Source organism: Leopardus geoffroyi, chromosome B4 (assembly GCF_018350155.1).
Source record: "Leopardus geoffroyi isolate Oge1 chromosome B4, O.geoffroyi_Oge1_pat1.0, whole genome shotgun sequence".
In the NCBI taxonomy this organism is placed as follows: domain Eukaryota; kingdom Metazoa; phylum Chordata; class Mammalia; order Carnivora; family Felidae; genus Leopardus; species Leopardus geoffroyi.
In genome coordinates, this window is record NC_059341.1 from 43,371,362 (window position 1) to 43,398,515 (window position 27,154).

At 39.6% G+C, this 27,154-nt stretch overlaps 1 protein-coding gene across 1 annotated transcript in view; it reads right to left on the minus strand.

Annotated features, from left to right (window-relative positions):
- LOC123590582 (pregnancy zone protein-like) overlaps positions 1–19,751 on the minus strand; it is a 49,307-nt gene extending 29,556 nt beyond the window's left edge. Inside the window, exons 1-12 of the mRNA XM_045463857.1 lie at positions 19,599–19,751; positions 17,332–17,515; positions 16,464–16,617; positions 16,253–16,305; positions 14,657–14,677; positions 14,014–14,182; positions 12,665–12,749; positions 10,425–10,548; positions 7,811–7,925; positions 5,388–5,497; positions 2,867–3,028; positions 1,821–2,048 (exon numbers count right to left, since the gene is read on the minus strand). Of these exons, the coding sequence (XP_045319813.1) occupies positions 1,821–2,048; positions 2,867–3,028; positions 5,388–5,497; positions 7,811–7,925; positions 10,425–10,548; positions 12,665–12,749; positions 14,014–14,182; positions 14,657–14,677; positions 16,253–16,305; positions 16,464–16,617; positions 17,332–17,515; positions 19,599–19,681 (1,488 nt within the window). The 5' untranslated portion in view covers positions 19,682–19,751. The remainder of the gene's footprint in view (positions 1–1,820; positions 2,049–2,866; positions 3,029–5,387; positions 5,498–7,810; positions 7,926–10,424; positions 10,549–12,664; positions 12,750–14,013; positions 14,183–14,656; positions 14,678–16,252; positions 16,306–16,463; positions 16,618–17,331; positions 17,516–19,598) is intronic.
- Positions 19,752–27,154: the final 7,403 nt, after the last annotated feature.

A 27,154-nucleotide genomic window follows, 5' to 3' on the forward strand; every position in this document is an offset into this window, starting at 1 on the left:
TATATGTTTTGCAATGTTTTAGTATTTTATTTAGTATTTGCTATTTATCTTGAATATTGATATTTCAAATTTGCATATTCTTTCAACAAATATTTTAAACATACACAAGGCAATATATACTAAAAGCAGATAGATACAAAATATATGTAAGTATTCTCTATTGTTAAAAAACCAAAGGTATTGGACACTCTCTTTGTGCCAGGCATTGAGCTAAATTATTTAGTTATAGGATTTTATTTAATGTGCACAGTATTCCCATGAAGTGGATATAAATCTCATCCCTAGTATTCAGGTAAGATGATTGACGTTTGTCTTTACAAATGAGATCAGGTAAATTGCCCAACGTCACATAACTAACAAGCAATAACACTACGATTCTGACTTACTGTCAACTTTCTAAAAAACTTTTCAATAGAATTTTTATTTTATTATTTAAAAAAAATTTTTTTTTCAACGTTTATTTATTTTTGGGACAGAGAGAGACAGAGCATGAACGGGGGAGGGGCAGAGAGAGAGGGAGACACAGAATCGGAAACGGGCTCCAGGCTCTGAGCCATCAGCCCAGAGCCTGACGCAGGGCTCGAACTCACGGACCATGAGATCGTGACCTGGCTGAAGTCGGACGCTTAACCGACTGCGCCACCCAGGCGCCCCTCAATAGAATTTTAAAAAATATTGTCTACGGGGCGCCTGGGTGGCTCAGTCGGTTGAGCGTCTGACTTTGGCTCAGGTCATGATCTCACAGCTTGTGAGTTCAAGCCCCGCGTCGGGCTCTTTGCTGACAGCTCAGAGCCTGGAGCCTGCTTCGGATTCTGTGTCTCCCTCTCTCTTTGCCCCTAACCTGCTCACATTCTGTCTCTGTCTCTCTCAAAAATAAATAAAAACATTAAAAAAATTAAAAACAAATATTGTCTACAGTTAATCTTCCTATACAGAGTCTCTTACATGTATTTTTTTTTTTTTTTTCTTAAAATGACTTATCTGAGTAATTGCCAGTTTGGGATTATATATATATATTTAAAAAAAAATTTTTTTTTTCAACGTTTATTTATTTTTGGGACAGAGAGAGACAGAGCATGAACGGGGGAGGGGCAGAGAGAGAGGGAGACACAGAATCAGAAACAGGCTCCAGGCTCTGAGCCATCAGCCCAGAGCCTGACGCAGGGCTCGAACTCACGGACCATGAGATCGTGACCTGGCTGAAGTCCGACGCTTAACCGACTGCGCCACCCAGGTGCCCCAGGGATTATATTTTTAATCTCAGGGCACAAATAGGTTTACTGGCCTCAACAAAAGTATCATATCAATTTATGATATGCCTGTCAATGCCCTTTTTCCCTTCATTTAACACTGGTCATGAGCTTTGTAATTATTTAGAAGCTTTACAGGTGTATTGCTACTACTTTATTGTTTTATTTTTCACTTCTTCAATTAATGTCAAAACTGAATATTTTCCAGAAGCTTGTTTATAATTTTATTTCCTGTTGAATAAGTTCTTGATTTCTTACCCTTTGCTTATTTATCTATTGAGTTCTAAGAAAAACGTTATTTTTGTCTAACAAGGCATTCTCCCTGGCTTTTTCCTCTCTCCTTCAATAATTTTCCACTGGAACTCAGAAAAAAGCTTAGAAATTCCAGTGGAGACCAGAGCATAAATGAGAAATGAAAGCATTGATAATGTATTAGGAAGCGACTTCTCTTCAAGCATAAAAATAAGGACAAGAAAAGGTTTTCACTGATGTCTTACAAAGCGTATCACTTCGATAAGAACTCCATCTTTTTGAGGTCTTGTAATTAGGAAGAGCTACTTCTGTTCTTACCAAATAATAGAAGGTCAAATCTTTTTCATCCTTTAGAATCTGTTCATTCAGGATGTAGTGTGCCCGGATCTCCTGGGTTTGTCCACAGGCCACGGTACCAGTAACAGGTTCAAGGTGTAGGTAACTCTTGCTCGGGGAGGAAATACGCTTTACAGTGTGCTGTGCCGGCATATGATATTCTTCAAGCCACCAGTTATCAAAACAGCGGTTGCTCTTTTTGTAAGTGACCTAGTGGAAAGAATAAAGGTCTTGAAAATACATTATGTACATGTTGGTTACTCTGTCATTTACTAAAGATTCTTTTTTTTAGTGTTTATTTATTTTTGAGACAGAGAGAGACAGAGCATGAATGGGAGAGGGTCAGAGAGAGAGGGAGACACAGAAGCAGAAGCAGGCTCCGGGCTCTGAGCCATCAGCACAGAGCCCGACGCGGGCTCTCCAACTCACGGACTGTGAGATCATGACCTGAGCCGAAGTCGGACGCTTAACCGACTGAGCCACCCAGGTTTCCCTCATTTACTAAAGATTTTATGTGAACCATGTTTATTTGGCTCCGTTATAGTTTGTTTTCCCACATAAAGCATAATCTGTGAGTGACTTTCCCTTAACTTTATTTATGCTTGTGCCATACTGATTTAGTAGATGATATTCACTCACAGTCAAGACCAATTACTTTTTCTTAATACCCTTTGCGTATAAACTGCATAAAGTTATTTGAACCTTCTACAGAAAACAAACAATAGCGGCACATCGAAGAAATCAAGAAAATCTAATCTGTAACAGAATTGGGAAAACATTGAATTTTACGAGGGAAGGTCAAGATGAGCCAATAAATGTCTACGGCAGGTTGTAAATGGAGTCAATCTAAAGTAAAAGGTTTCTGGCAGATCATGTTTTCTTCTGAGTTAGGTCTCTACATTGCTTAATTTCTATTTTCCGCTGTGTTGCCATTTCTTTTTCCGTAGAATTTACATGCTTCCCATATACCCTTAAATTATGTGGCCTCAGCAATCTTTTTGCAGTCCCAGATGCCCCTTCCCACCTACCAAAACTGTGAGTGAAGAAGATGTGAACCTGGTGGTATTAATGGAAATGTCTGCCAAACCATGCTCATCCGTGATAAAGTGGGAATGGTACGCATTTCCATCCACAGTGACGACAACAGTTTTATTGGGGATTGGCTGATTCTTCTCATTGACTAGAAGAACCTAGAAGTGAGGAAGAGATAGCTGGTGTCAAGGGTTACATAGCAATGGCATCTTCCGTTCTTTGTTGCATTCACCTCTTGACCTCGTGGCTGCTGTCATTTACCGAAGATCTTAGAATCTGAAAATTAGACTTGTTTTCTGGGCTCTAGACTATTTGGCTTTTCTATATAGATATTCCCTGAGCCTGAAACAACTGCGAATATCCCAGAATGGACTCGTGATATTACCTTTCCCAATTTTCTTCCTCCCTGGTGTTCTCTGTCTCAGTATATGGTGCTTCTATTCATCCCATAGGCTTTTTTTCTTTTCTTTTTTAATCATTTTTCTCTCTTTGACTGACTGTATCTAACCATTGGCCAAATGCTATCTTTTTCCCTGTCGAGCGCATTTTATTCCTATTCATTTCTCTCTAGATTCATTGCTGCCATTCCAGTTAAAACCTGTGAAAGGTGAAATAAAATGAGGTCTCTTATCAAAAGGGTTACAATGGAGCTGGGAGGCCATTAAGGAGATCAGCCTTAGGCACGTCCTCACCAGAAGAACCATGAACTTCGGAACTGGACCAAACTCAGCCCGAACACCTGCAACCTGCTGCAGGAGATTTTGCTCGATGATATCCTTAGCAACCACTTACATTCAGTCAAGATTAGTCTTCTGCCACCAAGGCCAATCGAAATTCCTCATAAAAGACATGTACAAGAATTCCCCTTTGTCTTGAAAAACCGTTGATTTTTGTTCTTGCGGGCGAGGGGGCACTATTTGAATTGTTGCCCAAATCCACGTTTCCCAAATTGCAATTCTGAAAGCTTTGTTTTTATTTTAACTCTACCTCTTTTCTCAGATGACAGGACACAATATTTTTCTCCATCTGGTTTCCAATACCATTTTATTTAATCTTTTAAAAAAAAATTTTTTTTTTCAACGTTTATTTATTTTTGGGACAGAGAGAGACAGAGCATGAACGGGGGAGGGGCAGAGAGAGAGGGAGACACAGAATCGGAAACAGGCTCCAGGCTCTGAGCCATCAGCCCAGAGCCCGACGTGGGGCTCGAACTCACGGACCGCGAGATCGTGACCTGGCTGAAGTCGGACGCTTAACCGACTGCGCCACCCAGGCGCCCCCATTTTATTTAATCTTACACAGTTCACCTCCTTCTTGCTTCCTGCTGGCTTCAAACCATTCTCTATACTGCCTGAGCTAAACTGATCATGCTATTCTCCTTAAAACCTTTAGTAACTCCTCAGTACAGAATTCTGAGCTTATTCTAAAAGGCCCTCAAGGGCTGCTCTGGCTTACCTACAACTATATAGTCCATCCAGTTATATCTTCTATCTCAGCCAGTCACCCTGGGTACCTCTTAGCTCTTCGCTCTTCAGTTAAAATAATTTGCTTAAATTAAATTAAAAAAAATTTGTTTATTTATGTATTTTGAGACAGAGAACACAAGCAAGAGAGGTGCAGAGAAAGAATTCCAAGCAGGCTCCTCACTGTTAGCTCTGAGCCTGACGCTGACTCGATCTCATGAACTGTGGGATCATGACCTGAGCCGAAATCAAGGGTTGGACGTTCACCTGACTCAGCCACCCAGACGCCCCGCTTCCTTGGTCTTTAAAAACTATTTAAAACCTAGAGCCTTGGCCATTCTCCCTTCTTTCTTAAATTTCTGGCCAAGTCATATTCATCTTTTAAGTCCTCAGTTTGCTCATGTTCTCCTCTTGGTTTGAAACGGTCTTATGCAACCATATCTATACATTTATTAATTTTTTGCCAATTTGATGCAAAATACTGCAATAAATGAAGAAAATATACAATTCACAACATCACTAAAATAAGGAAATTGCCTATCAACTGTCAGGTTAAAGATTAGTTACTAAAGAAGAAAATTTTAAATGTCCAGAAAACTTCTATCTCTTATACGAAAGAAAACTGATAGCTTACTTACTCAGCTGGATATCAGTCTGAAAATTTACCAATATGATTACTGATACTAATCTTTGAAGCTGAAAAAAATGTGTTTAAAACTACCAATATGAAAAATTCAATCTCAATCATCTAGATGAAAGAGTATCTTTAAAAAATTATAAAACAAAACCATTGTTTATAAACAGGTAGAGAGTATGCAGTCAAACTACACAGGGAAAAATGTATTCTAGAGGTGTGTTAGAAGTTAATAAAAGTGTGCTGTATTTTTCTGCATGTGATAGTGTTTGCCTTTTAAGTTTGTCATTTGCCATAATTTCTTTCCTGACTCGAAATAAATATTTATTTTTTATAACAAATTATACTTTGGGGTACAAAAATTCATTTTCTTACAGGCCACATCCCCCACATTATGATTCTATTGAAAAGATATTTTACCTGTCCAAAAAAAGGGAGCCCATGTCTGTAATATGTATCCACTTTTGTAAATTTCAATTTGCTTAAGGTGCTTGTGATTGCGCATGATGCATGCCCAGTTAATTCCAACTCTGAAAAAGAAATAAGCGAGGTTGAACTGTTCTATATATTCAACTCACCTCCTACCTCCAAGCCAGCTTCACTCCATCATAACAAATTACTGTAGTCTATATCTTCTCCTTTCTAGAATTTCTCATACTTAGAAAATACAAGCAACTTGACATTAGCTTCACCTTCGTACAAAAAATTATTTTACCTCATTCCCCAATTCCTCTGGTTTCGCAAGCATCCTACTTGCTCTATGTTCTTTTTTTTTTTTTTTTTCAACGTTTATTTATTTTTGGGACAGAGAGAGACAGAGCATGAACGGGGGAGGGGCAGAGAGAGAGGGGGAGACAGAATCGGAAACAGGCTTCAGGCTCTGAGCCATCAGCCCAGAGCCTGACGCGGGGCTCGAACTCCCGGACCGCGAGATCGTGACCTGGCTGAAGTCGGACGCTTAACCGACTGCGCCACCCAGGCGCCCCAACTTGCTCTATGTTCTTAAGCTCCTCTCACCTCTTCTGTGATCTTGCGCCATTTTTGTTTCCATCTCTCTCAGATCCCTGCCCTCTCCCCATGAATTTCTGCATGCAACGTGATTCTTTACATTGGAATCATGTTTAAAATATGCTTATTTTCTATCACAAACCACTTACCCAGAAAGACCCTTCTTTTCACTTGTATGGCCCTTGCAAGGTATAGCCAACACCTGGTGCCTTTCCATTTATTGAAGTGTAATCTGTGTTTTACCTTCATCATCTAAAGCACTGTTCTATCAAAGTCTAAAAAATCCCTTATTTTCTCCCACTATAGTATTTCCATCTCAGACTTCATCCAAGTGAGTTCTCAGAAATACTTCATACATCAGTACCACTGAAACCCTTCCAGTGTCTTCTAAGAAACTCTATTTTATTATTTTCCCCCATCCCTATGACTTCTAATTTTATTATTCTGACTGATTTGATACTATGTCCTAAATGTAGTTATTTCTGTCCTTGGGCCTCTCCTTGTCTGCCTCTAGCCTCAATTTAGCAAAGCTAAGTGAGTTCTCTTTCAGAACAATTGCATTTACTCTTACAAGGGTATAGATACAAGAGGAATTGTTTCAGATATACATTTATGGTCCTGATTTTGCTCTGGTTTTCTTTTAAAATTATTTTTGAGGATGAACGAATCATATTCTACCTTGGTATTCCAGATTATAATTAATTGTCCTTGACACATCCTCCTTACCATAACTTTTTCACATCTAGTCCTTATCTTGGTTAATGGCAATTCCATTTTCCAGGTCCCAGATTTGTAATCTTTGAAGCGATTTTGAATAATCTGCTGTATCACACTGTGATACCTTAAAATTGTTTCATCTAGCCTGTCCCCTTCATGTCTGCTAGAATTATATTTTTAAAATATCAATTTATTTAGAACATTCTGCTCCAATATATCTGAAGATATCCAAGGCTTTTCATAATAAAGTCTAACCTTTTTGGCATATGATTTACTTTTTACACATCTTAGCCCCTACCTACATTTTTAGATCCTTCTGAGACCAAACACATTTATTTTATGTGAATCATGCTGTTTTCTCAGTCCATTGCTAGCTTTCAAAATATTATCCATTCTGTACAAATCAGCCCACATGCTACTTTATAAACTTTGCCTCTCTATTAGAATTAATTCTCTTCATGCTCATTTGGCCTTTAGGTTTTACATTTCTTTCTTTCTTTCTTTCTTTCTTTCTTTCTTTCTTTTTTTTTTTTTTAATTTTTTTTTTCAACGTTTATTTATTTTTGGGACAGAGAGAGACAGAGCATGAACAGGGGAGGGGCAGAGAGAGAGGGAGACACAGAATCGGAAACAGGCTCCAGGCTCTGAGCCATCAGCCCAGAGCCCGACGCGGGGCTCGAACTCACGGACCGCAAGATCGTGACCTGGCTGAAGTCGGACGCTTAACCGACTGCGCCACCCAGGCGCCCCTCTTTCTTTCTTTTTTAATGTTCATCTATTTTGAGAGAGAGAGTGCAAGTGTGGGTAGGGCAGAGAGAGAGGGGGAGAGAGAGAATCCTAAGCAGACTCCACACTGTCAGGGCAGAGCCCGACCAACTCACCAACCGTGAGATCATGACTTGAGCCGAAGTCAAGAGTTGACGCTTAACCCACTGAACTACTCAGGTGCTCCTAGTTTTTACATTTCTTGTGAAAATGTTATTATGGTTATAAATATATGCACACACACAAACACACACATAGACACACACATGCACACACATACATACATAACCTTGAAAAAAGGTTAATAAACTAGTAACCTAATGAATTAATCAATATTTAAAAACAATGCCAACCTGTTCCCTCCTCTTTGACCTTGGCTTCCACTTGTATTGCCATGTCATACCCCTTTTGTCTCAGCTGGAATATTTTCGTCTGTACAAGTTGTGTGAAACAGCCTTTATCGTCTGCCTGAAAGGAAAGAAAGAGAATTCCTGGGTCTTCTGATTTGCTGCCACAAAAGTCAGTTAGCAATCTACGAAAATTTTGTGCCCCACATTTCCTGCCAAAGGAAATTTTACAAATGTTCTGAACATCTTTCAGGTGCTTATCCCTTCCCAAGCCAAAGATGACATCATATTTCTTCATTATTCGAGTTACTCATTGCCTCTGGCTTCCCTCTCCTCTCCTGAAAGCCTATTCTGCTTCTGCCCAATTAAACTTCCTGGTTTCCAAATGCGCTGTTATATTTTGTAATTCTGCGTCTCTGCGTATGCTGTTCCTCAGACGATGACGTTCTTGCTCCTGTTCTTATCCGGGCTAACGGTTACTACTCTTCTAAATTTTTTTTTTTTTCAACGTTTATTTATTTTTGGGACAGAGAGAGACAGAGCATGAACGGGGGAGGGGCAGAGAGAGAGGGAGACACAGAATCGGAAACAGCCTCCAGGCTCTGAGCCATCAGCCCAGAGCCCGACGCGGGGCTCGAACTCACGGACTGCGAGATCGTGACCTGGCTGAAGTCGGACGCTTAACCGACTGCGCCACCCAGGCGCCCCGGTTACTACTCTTCTAAACTCAGCTCAGACATAATATCTCTGGGGCGCCTGGGTGACTCAGTCGGTTAAGCATCTGACTCTTGGTTTCAGCTCAGGTCATGATCTCACAGTTTGTGAGTTCGAGCCCCACATCAGGCTCTGTGCTGACAGCGTGGAGCCTGCTTGGGATTCTCACTCTCCCTCTGTCTGTTTGCTTCTCCCTTGCTCGCTCTCTCTCTCTCTCTCTCAAAATAAATAAATAAAACATTAATTAAAAAAAGACGTAACATCTCCTCTGTGACCACCTTTATCTAAACATCGACTGAGGATTATGTTTTCTTCACTGTATTTCTCCATGTCTAGGACATTAATCAAAACATCTATTCATTGAATATATGAATCATTATAATAGATTTCCCAACTAAATATTGGGGTCCATACCTTAAGAAAGATTTGTTTTCATTTTTTTATTTCCATGAAAATATTCATTGCATAATAAAATGTAATCATACTTAATTTACTTAATCGTATTTTAATTTACTCACTTGAAAATAAAAATTCATCCCTTATCCCTGATATCTTAAAGGTTTTGTAACTAAATTCCTCTCATGTTTATGTTGCTTATTGATGTTTGTCTTGACATTCATTATCATATTCATCATCCTAGCCTTTCATTCATTTGCTCTCTGCAGCTCTGATAACTTTCTTTTCCATACCCTTACAGTGCCCACTCACTGCCACTCTCTGGGCTTTTATGTACTCTTTTTCTGAACTCAGTAATTTATACAGTTCTTTTTTTTCTTTAATTTTTTTTAATGCTTATTTATTTTTGAAGGAGAGAGAGGCAGAGCACAAGCTGGGGAGGGGCAGAGAGAGAGGGAGACACAGAATCCGAAGCAGGCTCCAGGCTTTGACCTGTCAGCACAGAGCCCGAGGCGGGGCTTGAACTCACCCGCTGTGAGATCATGACCTGAGCCAAAGCCAGACGCTCACCGACTGAGCCACCCAGGCGCCCCTATACATTTCTTTTTTTATACGACAGATTCTACTTTCTGATGTTGTTACATTCTTTGACGTCATTGAGGGCTTCATTGTCCCTGTAGGTCTCTTTCTCTTAAACCGGATGCTGGTTTCATATTCTTCCACATGCCCTTTCGATTCGATAGCATGTCATTTGATTCTCCTACAAACCAAATTCTTTTTTTTTTTTTTTTAATTTTTTTTTTTCAACGTTTATTTATTTTTTTTTGGGGGACAGAGAGAGACAGAGCATGAACGGGGGAGGGTCAGAGAGAGAGGGAGACACAGAATCGGAAACAGGCTCCAGGCTCCGAGCCATCAGCCCAGAGCCCGACGTGGGGCTCGAACTCACGGACCGCCAGATCGTGACCTGGCTGACGTCGGACGCTTAACCGACTGCGCCACCCAGGCACCCCCCAAATTCTTTTTTTAAGTAAGCTTTTCACCCCAAATGGGGCTGGAATGCAAAACCCCAAGTTCAAGCATCAAAGTCTCTATCAACTGAGCCAGCCAGGCACCCTCCTCCCCCTGACCAAATTCTTAACATTGGCTACATTTTTTTTTTCTGTTATCTGTTTGATAAAAGCCAACTTTGGATACCTCCCCATTATTTTATGGCTTTATATCTGGCATGCTGATGGCTGTCAGAAGGAATTACAAAACTGGCCGCATAAATACCAGTATAAATTCATGAACCCAACTATCAAGAAACCTCCTAACGTTGCCAGGCAATCTTACAATGTTTCCCTTATTCTACATTTTTTTCTAGGGGACCATTTCAAACACTACTCTTTGTTATACCGTTTTCACAATACAATATTGTATTCTATTGTATGATATTCCTTATTGCATTATAATCCCTGAGAAAACAAGATCTGTTGTTAGTGTCCTGGGGAGAGTGGTTTCCATATACCTGTTGACTGAATTCTTCACAGATCTTTTGCGAATATCTTCCATGGCAGTTGGAGTGGTATCGTGAATATTTTCTGCATACATTAATTGTCACCAGACCAGAGACCGGTTTTCCATATGTGTATCTATGACAGTCAAGCAGTTATAGATGAGAATATGTTTAATATAAATAACTCGGATATTTTCTCACATAATTTGATCCACTCATATATCCATCTTGTTCATCTATAGCTGTTGTGATTCCTTACACAGCATTTGTTCTTTAGAAGCATGTGTTCTGAAACCGTCTTAATTATCCAAGTGGATATACATCTACAACTCTAAGAGAAAATACTTACTGAATCTTTTGGAAACACCTCCAAATGAAAAATTAATAATGTGGTTTTTCTCAGATCTTTCCTCCTTTCCAGTTGGGGTTTTACTCTGTCTTATTTCCTTCTTTCTCTGCCATCAGATTATCTAAGTTATAATTCCACCTTTGACAATGCCTCCTAAGTTGTTTGGGGGAAAAATTTAAGGGTCTCTAGATGGTGTATTTCTAAGTCATCTCTAATTCGTATATATTGTAAGAAGATAAATGAGAACTTAACTGGAAATTTAAATGTTCAAAAGCACTAGCTATCGAACAGAAATGTTATAAATGAACAGTATCATAATGACTTAGTCTGATTCTGCCAAATCTGAGGGAAGGATATGCTATGGTATGCTCTGAATGTTTGCACCCCCCAAATTTGTATGTGAAAATCCTAAACACCAAGGATGAAGGCATTAGGCGTGAGGTCTTTGGGAGGTGCTTAGATCATGAGGGTGGAACCCTCATGAATGTGATTGGTGCCTTTATAAAAGAGGCTCCAGAGAGATCGCTTGCCCCTTCCACCATATGAGGACGTGGCAAGAAGGCAACCAGCCATGAGCAAGAAAGAGAACCTTCACCAGAATGTGACCATGCCAGCACTTTGACCTTGGGGTTCCCAACCTCTAGAACTGTGAGCAACCAATTTCTGTTGTTTATAAACTAACCATTCTGTGGTATGTGTCAGAGCAGGCTGAATGAAGATATGATGTGAAGCCAGGTTAGTATGCTCTTTCTCAACATATGCTTCATGGACCATCTACCCTGAAATTACCTGAGAGGTATTGCGATTCGGAGTCCTCAATCTTTCCTTAGGTTCATGATTGGAATCTCCAGAGACGTGGCCAAGGAAACTACATTTTAGCTAATCACCTCAATAGATCCAGATGCTTACTTAAGTTTGAGACCTCTTGCTTTAGCCAAAACTGTGGGGTAGGTGACAGTTGGCTTCAATGGCCCTGAGTCTCCTCTTCTTATAGTCCTCCCCACCCCGGTTTCTAGCAATGCTGATAAAGCAATAAATGATTTACTAACTCTCACTTTGGGGAATCTTCAAACCTGACTGAAAGTGCTCCCCCTTCTAAGGGAAAGATCTACGGCATCAAAACTGGCGAGAAAGATGAAGATACGATGATCCTCACACTGCTTTCAAAACCAAGAGGTACAGTGTATCTTCAGTACACGTGAAGAGTGTCTTACTACACCAAGAGGTAACCAGGGAAGAAATAACTATGACACATGTATACATCTCTATATATCTATATATCTATACATTATATATCTATATATCTACTTAAGAAAAGTTCTTAATTTTTTTCTAATTTCCCATAGTTTAGGAAATCAGGAGCAATAAAAAAAATGCGGATTGTACGACACAGAATAACACAGAATTTATGAGCATGAGCATGACCTTGAGTTGGACATCTTGCATTCAATTTCGGTTGTAGAAAGTTTCATGAAACTAGATTTTTTTTTTTTTTTATTTAACTGCAGAAGCAATATAGGAGAGGGGTGAAAAGTTCAGGCCCTGGAGCCAGACTGTTGGGTTAAATTCCAGTTTGTCATTTACTATCTGTAGAAACTTGAGCAAGTTTTTTTTTATCCTCTATGTGTTATAGTTTCCTCATTTACAAACGAAGGATACCTATCCCCATCTCCCAAGGTTAGTGTGAGAATAAATGTTAATAGGGGCAAGGCACTTAAAACACAGTCTTGCACATTTTCAGGGGTCAGGCAATACTTTTATTATTAGTAGGATGTCATATGCTGCCTCTCATGCTCCCTAGTTGGAGAAAGTCATTCTCGAATTAAAACACCTTGAAGTCCAGTTACCGATGCAAATAGAGCCGGGAAATAGAATTGGAATGAAAAAAAAAAATGTAACTCACAGGCCACAGGCAGTTACCACAAATTCTTCATCTAGAAAGCCGATAACCTTGGGCATTTTCACTCGGACCTCAAATTTGGGCAAAACTGTCGTCAACAGAAGGGAGAAAGACATGAAGGTGGGAAGGATATCTCGCAAGTATTAGTAATGATTCTCTTACAGAACCTTATAATGTAAGATTGCATGAAATGATGTCATCTGAAATAAGGAGCAGCAGAGCCACCACTGATGAGGGCGATGTGTTTATGACCACGGGTAGTTTGTCCTGCGTTAACTTGGTTAAGCTGGGATTACCTTTCCTAGCATCTCCTTTGAATTTGTTTAAGATTTCAAAGACGGAAGGAAAGAAGCACCCTGAGTCTCTAAAGATCCGCATGGTTGGATGTGGTGACAGGTACAGAGAAGCCAGTTGATTCCAATTTGTCCTAATTCTGTCCTTCTCTGTGTCCATTTCCTCCCAGCCGCGAGTCCTGCTGACTGATAGAGGCCCAAGATCTACCACTAGATGCTTGACTACAGAAATACTGAAGCAGTGGATATGAAGAGATATGTATATGTATGGCCTTCCATAGATTCTTCTATGGCGGTGGCCCTTGGGGGTCCACTTTGGCATCTGAAGGGACCCTTGCGGGAGCTAACTTATTTGTCCCCACCCATGCTTCCGGAGAACTGGTTAGTAATTTCCTCTGACTCATTAGCTCCTCCTGCTGGACCCTTAATTTTCCAGCCTCTCTCACAGTTGTGTAAGATTAGTTTAATGTTCCCGCAAGAGATCCTTGTTCTATAATTCCCGTGGCAGGTCTGGTGAATTTGGGGAATCGTGCTTTTGTTGATCAAGTCTCCTCACCCACGTTCAATTGGCGTGAGAAAATCCACATAACTGATAACTGGTAAGGTGGCTTCAACGTCTGACTACTTTGGTTGGAGTAGTATAGGTCTAGGTCATAGGTGCGGCCCAGAGGTACCCTCAGTTATAAGATATAGATCAACAGATGCATGCACACATTTATGGTATTGGTTAACAATTTCTGATTGAATAGGGTCAAATGGACCTAATAAAATATTTCTTGCCTCTTGCTGGCTCTGTGATTTTGGTAAATTACTAACAGTTCTAGTACTCATGTACTCATTTGTAAAATGGGGATAATACAGTATCTGCCTCAGAGCGATGATGTGAAGATTAAACAAGATAGCGCATGAAAAGCACTTAGTAAATATTGAGATAAATAAAAAACTTGCTATTTTTCAACTACTATATGCTAGATTTTTGCTTGTACCTATGTATAGAAACTCTTAAGCTCTTAAATACTCTAATGTCATAAATGTCTCGAACACATGCAGAATTCTTACCATATTCCTTCACCTCAAAGGAGTGCTGTAGTGTTCCCCCTGACTCCTTCTGCATCATAATATTATAGGTACCCAGGGTGGGCTCCACCGAGAGTGGGAAGGAGAGCTGGCTGAGTCCCCCTTGCAGTCTGACACTTTGCCATTGGAAAATTCGATTCTTCTTGGGATTCTATAGGTAAAAACATGAGTTCATAGAAACCATTGAAATAGGTATCTTGAGTAGAGGGGCAGCTTTCCAGGGAGGGCGCATTGGGAGTCGGATAGTAGACAGTTGGCAAATTGACTACATCAAATCAAATCAAAGGTACTTTGACTACTACAAATCAAAGGTAGTGAACAAAGTTTTCTAGGAAAACTATGCTCAGAAAAGGGCATCAAGGTTACTAGCTATGAGATGTTAAAGATTACAACGGGTATCCATTTTGGTTAGGAATACTGGAAAAGTCACTAAATTGTATCATCTCAGGGCATTTTGTTCTTTCATTTACATCTTACCCAGTCTCCAGAGGATTTAAGATAGATAGGGAAAACAGTGTTTAGTTTTGGTGGAGTGCTAGAGGGGAAGGAGGAGGCGGGAGAGGCAGTGGAACCTAACTTGTAGTTAAGTTCACATCCCAACGGAGATGCATAAGATCTTACCTACCTCAATATAAACCACTGAGAACTGTAAAGAAAAAAAAAAAAGATAGTATGAGTGTGGGATGGAGGTTAGAAAAAGAAAGCCATGACCTCAGCATTGATAGCCTATCTGGATCAGGGGAAGTGAGTCTGTATATATTTTTTATCCAAACAAGGAAATGTGCCCCAGTTTGTGGGCATATTTTTTATCCAAACAAGGAAATGTGCCCCAGGTTCACATGCATTTTACATGTTTAGTTTAGTTTTACATGTTTAGTTCTCATATATATCTCTTGAGAAGTCATGACTTTCCTTTTATGAAATAATGTACAATGGAGGAAACCTACACTTAAGTAAAAAGGTCAAAAGAGTGAGTTTATTTTGCAGATGAAATTTATCTCTGAGAAATTCTCCATCTCTCTAAGAGAGAAACCAAGTTTGGGGCGCCTGGGTGGCTCAGTCGGTTAAGCATCCGACTTCGGCTCAGGTCATGATCTCGCGGTTCATGAGTTCAAGCCCCGCGTCAGGCTCTGTGCTGATGGCTCAGAGCCTGGAGCCTGTTTCAGATTCTGTGTCTCCCTCTCTCTCTGACCCTCCCCCATTCATGCTCTGTCTCTCTCTGTCTCAAAAATAAATAAATGTTAAAAAAAAAAATTTTAAAATAAAAAAAAAAAAGAGAGAAACCAAGTTCACTTACTTTCCTTGGTTTAATCAAAGTTACTGGGGTTAAAAAAATATTTATTGGGGCGCCTGGGTGGCGCAGTCGGTTAGGCGTCCGACTTCAGCCAGGTCACGATCTCGCGGTCCGTGAGTTCGAGCCCCGCGTCAGGCTCTGGGCTGATGGCTCAGAGCCTGGAGCCCGTTTCCGATTCTGTGTCTCCCTCTCTCTCTGCCCCTCCCCCATTCATGCTCTGTCTCTCTCTGTCCCAAAAATGAATAAAAACGTTGGAAAAAAAAATTAAAAAAAAATTTATTTATTTTTGGGGCCCCTGGGTGGCTCAGTTGGTTAAGCATCCGACTCTGGTTCGGGTTATGATCTCACAGTTCGTGGGTTTGAGCCCCGTGTCAGGCTCTGTGCTGATGGCTGGGAGCCTTGAACCTGCTTCAGATTCTGCGTCTCCCTTTCTCTCTGCTCATCCCCCACTCAGGCTCTCTCTCTCTTTCTCTGTCTCAAAAAATACATAAACACTTAAAAAAGATTTTTTAAAATGTTTATTTTTTGAGACAGAGAGAGAGAGAGAGCGTGTGCACACACGGGAGTGGAAGAGGAAGGGAGGGGGGGTTAGGGGGGCGGAGAGAGAGACAGAGGATCCTAAGTGGGCTCTGGGCTGACAACAGAGAGCCTGAGGCAGGGCTTGAACTCAGGAACTGCAAGATCATAATCTGAGCTGAAGGTGAACGCTTAACAGACTGAGCTCCCCGGGCGCCCCCAAAATGACTGGGCTCTTTAAAAAGATAATTTCAACTGAATATTGTATTTTGATAATGTGGTGGATGAACCGACCTCATTCTCCAGCAGTGGCACCACTTATGAGATCATATTGGTCTCATGTTTTTCAAAAGAATGGGCCTTAAGTTTGTGCTTGTTTTCCCCACACTCATCCACTGTCAGGAGACTTACCGTTTCATTCACAGGGTGAAAATTGACATCCACAGAGACGATGCGGAATCTCACTGAAACACAGAGATTTTCCCCATGAAACCCTACCGCGGGAATCCAAGGCAGTAACACAGATAACAGCATGCTTGTGTTTTCATGACTGCAGAATAAAGTAATAGATAGCCACACACCCACCCCTTAAAGTTGCTCTTGCCAGCTTGGTTCCTTATACCTTTTTGTCCTGGTTTGTAGATGGGTTTGTCTGTTTGGGCAATGACAAGGCTCTCTGCTCTCCTTATATGTATGAGGTTCTTCTTTATGAATTGCTGTGTTGCCCCTTTCACCTCCACAGTAATGAACCCTGAGGAAGTGAACAGCTTTGGAATCTGTAAAACAGAAAAGCACTGAAAAATCTGCCCAGACCCATGTCTGAATGTCTCAGCCTTTCTGACTTTGTTCTTTCTCTGGTTAGTCCCAGAGAATTTAGTAAGGGATAAGTCAAGAATTATAGACTCTCATGCTTCTGTAACATGACAGGAACACTTTGTTGATGTAAAGGGAAAATGTCACCGAAATAAAACCAACTAAGTCTTCAAATAGTGATGACAGTGAAGGCAATGACAAACTCTAATTTCCACAGCAGTATGATGGCATTGAAGTAATTATCAAATGTTATTTCCCAATGGTCAACGTCAACGTTACATATTATCACTGGTAGTAAGCCAGTGTAATTAACTATTTAATACCTTATGTAGCACAAAGTTAGAAGGACAGTACATTAACCATCAACCACGTGTGAGATCTTAAATAAGTCACTTAAATTTATGAATTCAGTGTTTGTAATGGGTAACGGCATGGCCTTTATTCATCTCCGAATTGTAGGAGCCAATGAAACCTTTCCTATCACTACCATTACTTTTCATATATTGCACTAGGACTGTTTGTAAATATTATGAAAGCGTATTCAGTAGAAACTTTCACTTTGTACTTCTCATGTGTTTCTTCATTATGCTTTTTTATTGCTGGGGGTCAGAATACAAGGCATCAGCTAATACGCTCTTTCTCTAACGAGCTTCCATATCCCAAAGAGTCCTACTGACAATGAAGGGGCTGCAGGAGAAGTAGTTCTTCTCTGTCACCAGCTCGGTGAGGAGGGTACTGATCTGCATTCCATAGTCCAGAGTTATGTTCAGTGTCATCGTCTCATTCAGGTGATTGAGCATGACACAGGCCTTCTCAGGAACCCCAGTGTACAGCTGGGATGGGACCAGCACCAGGTACTGCCTGTGGAGAAGAGGGCTCCGGGTCAACCATGGAAAGGTTAAAAAGACGTCATGATTGTGGCTGCTTTCTAGGTAATCTTTTCTGTAATCACCAATCATAGAACTATTCCTAAGCTATGGATAAGCAATCCATGAATCATTATGTGCTTTGAAATTTAGAAATGGATCAAGAAAATGGGATGATGTATAATGGGATATTATTCACCCTTAAAAAAAAGGAAATTCCATTGTTTGCAACAACATGGATGGGCTTTGAAGACATTATAAGTGAAATATGCCAGGGGTGCCTGGGTGGCTCAGTCAGTTGAGCATCCAACTCTTGATTTCGACTCTGGTCGTGATCCCAGGGTGGTGGGATTGAGCCTTGTGTTAGGCTCCGTGTTGAGTGTAGAGCCTGCTTGGGATTCTCTCTCTCTCCCTCTCTTTCTCTCCTTTTGCCCCTCTCCCCCATTCATGTGCACTCTCCCTCTCTCTCTAAAGAAATATATATATGTGAGATATGCCAGAGAAAGATAATATTGCATGCTGCCCCTTATATAGACCCTTTTAAATAAAATCAAATTCACAGAAACAGAAGAGACAATGGTCGTGTGATTACTAGGGGCAGGGCAGGGGAGGGGGCGCTGTTGAAGGAAATAGGGAGAAGTTGGTTAAAGGGTACAAACTTTCAGTTATAATAAGATGAATAAAGTCTGAAGATATAATGTGTGACACAGTGACTACAGTTGATAACTCTGCATTGTATGAATGAAATCTGCTGGAAGGAGAATTAGACTGTTCTCACACACACACAAAAGAAGAGTAAATAAATACTCAGGAGGTGGATGTGTGAATTAAGCCAATGGGAGGAATCCTTCCAGTATATAGGTAAATTTAACCATCACGTTGTACTTTTTAAATACTTCATAATTTTGTCAATTGTATGCCTATAAAGCTAAAACAATGTTTGTTTGAGCAACAACAAAATGTGATTAACCATTAATTATCATCGAAAGCCTTAAGAACTTGTCTACATGCGGTCTTGGGTTTCATGTGGGCGATATGAATTTCTTTATTCTAGGACACTAAATAGATGATATTTAATGGATAAGGAGGAGTGGCATTGCTTCTCAGTACTATTTCAGAAGCAATGTTGGCTCTTTTCTTTCTTTCACTCTGTGATGAGGGAAGCGGAGTTGATCGAGCCATGCGAGTCACCAAATATATTAACATGCACACCCAGAAGAAGCTACCACTTTCCAGTTGCTTCGCCCACCATTTACTACCACCAAACATGCTGCACTTTGTGATGTTCTGGTTGCCCACGCCTCTCTCTCTCTTCCTGAAGTGTCCTTGTCTATCTGGATAAGTTCTATTTGCTTCATAAGACTTCTTTCCAAACAAGTTTCTCTCTGAAGACTTAGGCGACGCCCCTTCCCTTATATGGCTCACAGCTTCCAGGAGGAGGTAGGTTTTCTCTGCGAGTGTTCTCACAGAATCTCGCAAGGCTAGCTTCTGGTTTTGCACTGTATTCCTTTCCCTGCACACTTTTTCTATTCTCTATACCGTGAAGTGTTGAGGACAGGGTCCACATTGTGTTAATCTGTGAATTCCCAAGATCTAAACACCAGCCCCTACGGGTTTGCTCAAGAATTTGAGTGATCTGACACAAAAATCCTGGCTTCTCTGAAAGTCATGTATTCATCTTGGTGATCTTTGACCAGGGGAAAATACAGAGATTGAGTTATTTCACACTGGACGGACACTGCAGCCCTTTTCATGAGCCAATGAAGGATGTATCCTTTTTTTTTTTTTTTTTCTTTTTGGCAGGAGTTCTATATTATTATTTAATAAATGTTGTATAATTCTGTATTCTTATTCAGTGAATGTTTCATAAACGTTACTGCCCCATGTCTCTGTGTTTTCTAGAATTAGAGGATGCCTCTTTCCACATGAGCAATAACAACTTATTGACCTTTCTAAGCCCCTTCAACAGCCGATAAATTCACAGGAAATCAGAAAATAAATAAGAGAGACATTAAGAAGCAGATAAAACACTGGGAAAGAGAAGGACAACAGAATTTTCTGAAAATGTTGTTGCTTACGGTTTTGAAGCAGTGAAAGCATCTCTGGGAAGAAGCAGGAAAAGTAGAATCAAGACTGGACTGGGCAGCTGATTTCCTCTCATGCTGTGGAGAGAAATAGGAAATAACAGGAATCTGAGCCCCTTGATTCCTTGAACTCTGGTCTTGTCCTAGATTCACCGGTTTTTATTTTACCTGATGGGCAGTGAAAGTAAACTGCTAACCCTTTATTTTTGTAACATATTAACCACTTCCAGTATAAAAAAATCAATTCCAGATTATTTCCATGACCATCAGTATTCTTTTATCCACTTTCTCAAATGTTCTGTCCTTGAAAAATATTACTTTCAGGCTGCACTGTCTCTGATTATTAATCAGTACCTAACCTATTTTGAAGAAGAAGCAAAATAAATTATGTGACTTGATGAAAACAGTTAATATTCTTTTTTTAAAAAGTTTTTTAATGTTTATTTATTTTTGAGAGAGTGATAGAATGCAAGCAGGGGAAGGGCAGAGAGAGAGGGAGACACAGAATCTCAAGCAGGCTCCAGGCTCTGAGCTGACAGCTCAGAGTCTGATGCAGGGCTCGAACCCGTGAACCGTGAGATCATGACCTGAACAGAAGTCATATCCTTAACCGACTGAGCCACCCAGGTGTCCCTCAGTGAATATTCTTGACTTTCATTTTTTTTTAAAAATAGCTATTAATGTAAACACATGTCCTAAATATCTTCTTGGTAGTTCAGGGAACAAGCTTTATCCCATATGGTTCTTTATTATTTTTTTTTAAGTTCTTTTTTTTAAATCTATTATTATTATTATTTAATTTACATCCAAGTTAGTTAGCATATAGTGCAACAATGATTTCAGGAGTAGATTCCTTAATGCCCCTACCCATCTGGACCATCCCTTCTCCCACAACCCCTGTTTGTTCAGTATATTTAAGAGTCTCTTCTGTTTTGTCCCCCTCCCTGTTTTCATATTATTTTTGCTTCCTTTCTCTTATGTTCATCTGTTTTGTATCTTAAAGTCCTCATATGAGTGAAGTCATATGGTATTTGTCTTTCTCTGACTGACTAATTTCACTTAGCTTAATACCCTCTAGTTCCATCCACATGGCTGCAAATGGCCAGATTTCATTCTTTTTGATGGCCGAGTAATACTCCATTGTATATATCTACCACATCTTCTTTATCCATTCATCCATCGATGGACATTTGGGCTCTTTCCATACTTTGGCTACTGTTGATAGTGCTGCTATAATCATGGGAGTGCATGTGTCCCTTCGAAACAGCACACCTGTATCCCTTGGGTAAATGCTTAGTAGTGCAATTGCTGGGTGATACATATGGTTCTTTGGTGAAACAAAGAAGTGAAATTTATCACAGGATTTTAAACACAATAACTCTAAAGACAATCTCTCCCTTGTTTAGCAGTTTAAAGCTTGCATTTTATAGTAACCCTATGTTTGTTTATAGAGAAAATACTAGTTCATTAGAATACCACCCATATGATATATTCTTATTGTTTCTTAGTTCACTGAACATCTAGACTATAAAGCCAGTTAATTCATTTTATTCCCTAAGGAAATGACCTTTATTTGATGAACGTTCTTGTTTAATTTTACCTTGAGCAATGTAAAAATATCTTATCAATAGTGACTCAGCATCCTATTGATTTCCCAAAAGCTATTCCGGTGTTAGGATCTATTTGTAAGAAATCCTGAAAATATGAAAGATCCACACTATTACATGAATTTAACACCCCCCGAAATGAAGTGTGCATGTTTTGAATAGAGAATCAATTTAAACTCTAAAATATGATGTGATGAGAAACAGGCATTTCTGTGGATGAAGTATATTTTGTTTTTGACATACATTTTTGTCAATAATCTGAAAGAGTGAGAAGTGAAGATAATTTACATGGCAACTCGTGTGAACCGTAAAACTACAGATATGTAAGATATTAAAACTTCAAGGAGGGTGATAAATTCAATGGGAGATATAATGCCAAGTCAAATAGAATAAGCCATAATAACACATTGTCCTGGCCCTTAGTAGTTGGTAAGTGCTTGCTGAATGAGTACAAATCTCTTCTGTTTCATTTTGGGTTGTGCCCTCGCTAGAATCTTTATGTTCTTTTCTACCGATCTCCCCAGTGCTTCCCTCCTTCACTCCCGCGCTGTCATAAATAATACCTTTACACTCTACAGACTTCATGTGGGATAAATTAACTTATAATAAATAATAAATGATGTCAAGAGGGCTCCATGTTATTTTCCCCAGGCATAATTAAACTTTTTGGATGTGCAACAACCCTATACGTTGGCCAAACGCCTAATGATGGAAAATAAAAATCCATATTTGGATGAAGCAAAACTCATAGCTTGAACTTTGAGAATGGGAGAACATATTGGGTGTCATGAAAACTTTATTATTTTGATTCTTGTTAAGTTTATTTCCTTATTTTGAGAGACAGAGAGAGAGAGAGAGAGAGAGGGAGAGAATGAGCAGGGGAGGGGCAGAGAGAGAGAGAGGGAGAGAGAGAATCCCAGGCTGGAGCTCAATATGGAGCCCGACACGGGGCTCAATCCCACTACTGTGAGATCATAACCTGGGCTGAAGTCAGGAGTGAATCACTTAACTGACAAAACCATCCAGCACCCCTATCATTTTGATTTTTAATTGCAAATTTCATTAGGTACACTTAAAATATTTATTATACGGTGTAAATAATTCTTTCTTAGGATTCTCAACAATGGCTTTTACACACTTTGGTCTTCAACCTTTTGTCTTATATTCCTTGAAAGAATTTTATTAAACACATAAATCCTCACGCTTCTTTAACTTAAAACTTTGTCATCATGTGCAAGATGCCAAAAACCATGTTATAAATAATGATATTTTAAAAATAAAACTGTAATATGGCTTTTCAAATACATGCAGTGAAATGTGAATACCATAGTCATTTATTGGTATAGTCATCATCCACTTAAAACACACATGAACTCCTTTGTTACCAGCTGGTAAAAATTTTACATCAATCTTGTTTCTTCTTGATCTTGTATTTCCGTTCTAATTCCCCACATAATTTTTTCCTGGTGTTTTATTCTTCAATACACCTTAATGAATACCTTATCATTCATTTCTATAACTAAAGATAATCAGAATTATAAAAAAAGTTTTTTGTAGCTATAAGGTTCTGAGTAGGAATACGATTTTTTGGGTTGAGTTATCATTACAAATATTATCAGTATATTACTTATCAAGATCATACCTATCTACTACAGTCTTAATAAATGTTAAACACAAGAGATAAAATTTTGTATGAAAATAATTTCTTAATGAAAGAAATTGTATATTTCATCCATCTGGTTCCCCCAATCAGATTTTTTATCTTTGGATGAATATTACTTATTGCTCGATTGAGACAAGTTTCCACTCTTTATTTACTTCCTGTTTTTTTCTATTCTATTCTAAAAATCTTTTTAATGTTTATTTATTTGAGAGAGAGAGAGAGAGCATGAGCAGGGGAGGGGCAGGGAGAGAAGGAGAGAGAGAATCCCAAGTAGGTTCCACGTTGTCAGGGCGAATCCGATGTGGGGTTTGAACCCACGAACTGTGAGATCATGACCTGAGCTGAAAGCAAGAGTCGATGCTTAACTGACTGAGCCATGCAGGCAACCCAATTCTATTCTACTTCTATTCTAAATTTTTTTTTTCAACGTTTATTTATTTTTGGGACAGAGAGAGACAGAGCATGAATGGGGGAGGGGCAGAGAGACAGGGAGACACAAAATCGGAAACAGGCTCCAGGCTCTGAGCCATCAGCCCAGAGCCCGACGCGGGGCTCGAACTCACGGACCGCGAGATCGTGACCTGGCTGAAGTCGGACGCTTAACCGACTGCGCCACCCAGGCGCCCCTCTACTTCTATTCTAGAATATCCCTGCTCTGTTTCCTGTCATAAAGGTGTAGGCACCAAAGCAACTTTTTCACATAAAGAGACAGAAATGAGAGAAGTTCTATTAGAACAATATCATTTAATTATTTAGGCATCTAGGTTATAAACCAAAAGTCGCACTATGATCATAATTAAATATAATTTTAATTACTTCTCAGCTGAAAAACAAATAGCCTCCTTAATTTTGTTGAAAGCAAAGTACTGGAAACTAGGTCAATTGCTAAAGAATTTGGAACTCAGCCATTAGAATCTTCCTCATATTCAGTCTCTAGAAAGCACACAAAAAAGACTTATCAGCACTTATAAATGGCTACTGATGGTTACTTTCTTACTTAAAGACACACACTTAATATGCTTAAGACATTTTGGAAGATTGAAACATTAATTCAATTATACTTTTAAAATATAAAACTTTATAAAATTCTTTAACCTATTTTCTAAATGATGACTTACACATTTAGCTGGTTACATTTCTAGAAAATGTTTACCGATAAGCTAATTTTGCAAAGCCAGTTCTCATTGTCAAAATAATTGGTCGAATGAAACATTTCTGATAGGACAGATATTGCTTCATTTTGAATTCTCTTAAACCTATAAATATACATCCCCGTGGCAATTGTCTGACTTCTAAATTCTGAGATAAGGTAGGGTCTTGCTGGGGATTTGTTGCCTAGATGAAGACACCAGACTTCAGTATTTCTTCCCATGCTCTCTGCTTTATTCCTACAGAACTCTCAGGGGCAATAGACATTGACAAGAGTTGCAGAAAAGAGGTGGGGATTTACATGAAAGTGGTCATTATTTCTGCCACCCACCCTTATGAAATGTGTGAGTACAGAAAATTCAAAAGTGAGCCTAATTTACCCTATATTTATAATGATATATATATTTTTTTTTTTTAATTTTTTTTTTCAACGTGTATTTATTTTTGGGACAGAGAGAGACAGAGCATGAACGGGGGAGGGGCAGAGAGAGAGGGAGACACAGAATCGGAAACAGGCTCCAGGCTCTGAGCCATCAGCCCAGAGCCTGATGCGGGGCTCGAACTCCCGGACCGCGAGATCATGACCTGGCTGAAGTCGGACGCTTAACCGACTGCGCCACCCAGGCGCCCCTAATGATATATTTTTTATACCAAGAATATGTTTAGGACAGATGGATGAATAAGGTCAACAGTGGGCTTTGATGTCTCAAGGGAGCTTTTGCAAATATCAATATTTTGATTTGTCCTTTTGGAAGAGATGGGCGAGAAGTTTTCCACTGCAAGATAGATCTAAAATACATATAACCGTAAGTGAAAATTCATATATTAAAATAGATCCACAAATCATACTTGGATCATATTATCAACAGTATGATAACGATTTTATATAATTATGACCCACAAAGACCATTGGATTATTGATCATGCACAATTTGAGGGATCCAGAAATGATGTTGAAATAGGTTGAGGCCAAGGCTGAACCCGAATGACAGGTTTTAGCCAAATGTTAAGGTCAGAGATCAGTGTCCCAGCATTCCAATTTTTTTTTTTTAATTTTTTTTTCAACGTTTATTTATTTTTGGGACAGAGAGAGACAGAGCATGAACGGGGGAGGGGCAGAGAGAGAGGGAGACACAGAATCGGAAACAGGCTCCAGGCTCTGAGCCATCAGCCCAGAGCCCGACGCGGGGCTCGAACTCACGGACCGCGAGATCGTGACCTGGCTGAAGTCGGACGCTTCACCGACTGCGCCACCCAGGCGCCCCTCAGCATTCCAATTTTTAATAGTAGGTAGCCACTAAACTCACATGGAAGAACATACAGTAATGGAATTCCAAGCATCAGTTTAATAGACACTTAATAAATATTTGTTGAATGCAGTAATACATAAAATAATTTGACAGCATTTCCTGGCTAAAATCATGTTCCTATAAGCAAGAAAAGTGTCTGGAAAAGAAGAAATCTGAAATACAATGTGAGACTATTTTAACTGGACTTAAGGTAGGACAGCACAGGGGTTCACACAATAGACTCACTTGTCGAACCGTCTGGGATGAAATCCCAGGTTCCTCACTTCCTGTGCCGTCCTGGGCAAATTACACAACCTCTCAGTGTTTCTGCTTCTTCCCCTGTAACATTGACTTAATGACAATAATTCCTGCATGATTGGATTACACTAGTTAACATGTAAATTATTACTGCTATTTACCGCTACCTGAAAAAGAGAACAAAAGCTAAGTTATGGCTCTAATAATGGCATTAAATATTTACATAAATGAAGACTAGAGGAGAGTAAGTAAACATGAAGAGTCGACTTTGTATCACTGATCATGCTGATATAATGTTAATTGAACAAATACATTTTTAAAAATTCTTAAAGCTATTAAAAAAACTCTACGAAAGACATCATTACCTTTGGACATAGCTCTAAACCAATGTTGTTTTCCAAGAAAAGTATGTTTACAGAGCATTGAGCAACCATGAGCGGATGCGAATGAGTGTCCTTGGCACCTTAGTGTACGTGGAGTAGAGGGGTAGAGTTAGAAGCATTGCCAGGTGTAGAATAAACTTGAAACTTGTATTAACACACGTGGGACATTCATAGCGATGTTTTTAATGGATAAAAGAACCAGAAATCTTGGCTGTGATAATTTATCCTCTATAGTAACTTGCTGATTTGGGGTATATATATTTTTTTCTCCCCGTGAATACTTGGCTTAGTAGAGAGCAAGCTGGAACATTCTGGAGCATAAAGGACACATTTTTATCCTTATAGTAGAGACCAAGCTGGAAAATTCTGGAGCGTAAAGGACACATTTCTATCCATTAAGGATTTCCAGTCAGATTTTGAGAAGCAAGGTGAATGATAATAAGAATATAAGGAATATGCTTTTCGGGGGGGTCTTATTAGAAATACTCATGTTTAATGTCACCATGATGATTCAGAGATCAGGCCAATGGGCTTGTCAGCTGAGCTGTGATTCCTCCTTTAGATGGCAGTAGTATTTTCTTCATGGACATCATTAAAAACTGTCCCAGTGGCAGTAGTATTTTCTTCATGGACATCATTAAAAACTGTCCCAGTGGCAAAATAACGTTCGATGCAGCTCAATTTCCTGCCTCTGAATAATCTTTGGAAATTTTGTTCAGGAGCGTGACATTTTCTATGCCCGCACAACCCTCCCCCACGGTCCTGGGATCCCCAGTCTCCTCACACCCAAACTGCTGATTCTACCCCCCAAACTGCTGATTCTACCTTGTCTGCTTTAGCCGTACGGCACTTGCTTTCCTCCAGAACCTAGAAGCTTTCCCGCCTTAAAGACTTTGTGCTTTTTATTCCCTTCACCTGTATTTCTCTTCTCCCAGATACTGACATGGCTAACTTCCTCTCTTCTACTTTTGCTCACCTATCATCTTCTCAATGAGAAGTAAGTGTCATGTCTCACGGGCACATGATTCTTCATCCATTTATTCAATAATGCTTGCAGTTACTACTAGCAGAACAAGGGAGATCAGTAAAGCCACAAGATAGGGAGGTAGACTGCCATTTTATTTATTTTAATTTTTTTAATGTTTTTATTTATTTTTTGAGACAGAGAGAGACAGAGCATGAATGGGGAAGGGGCAGAGAG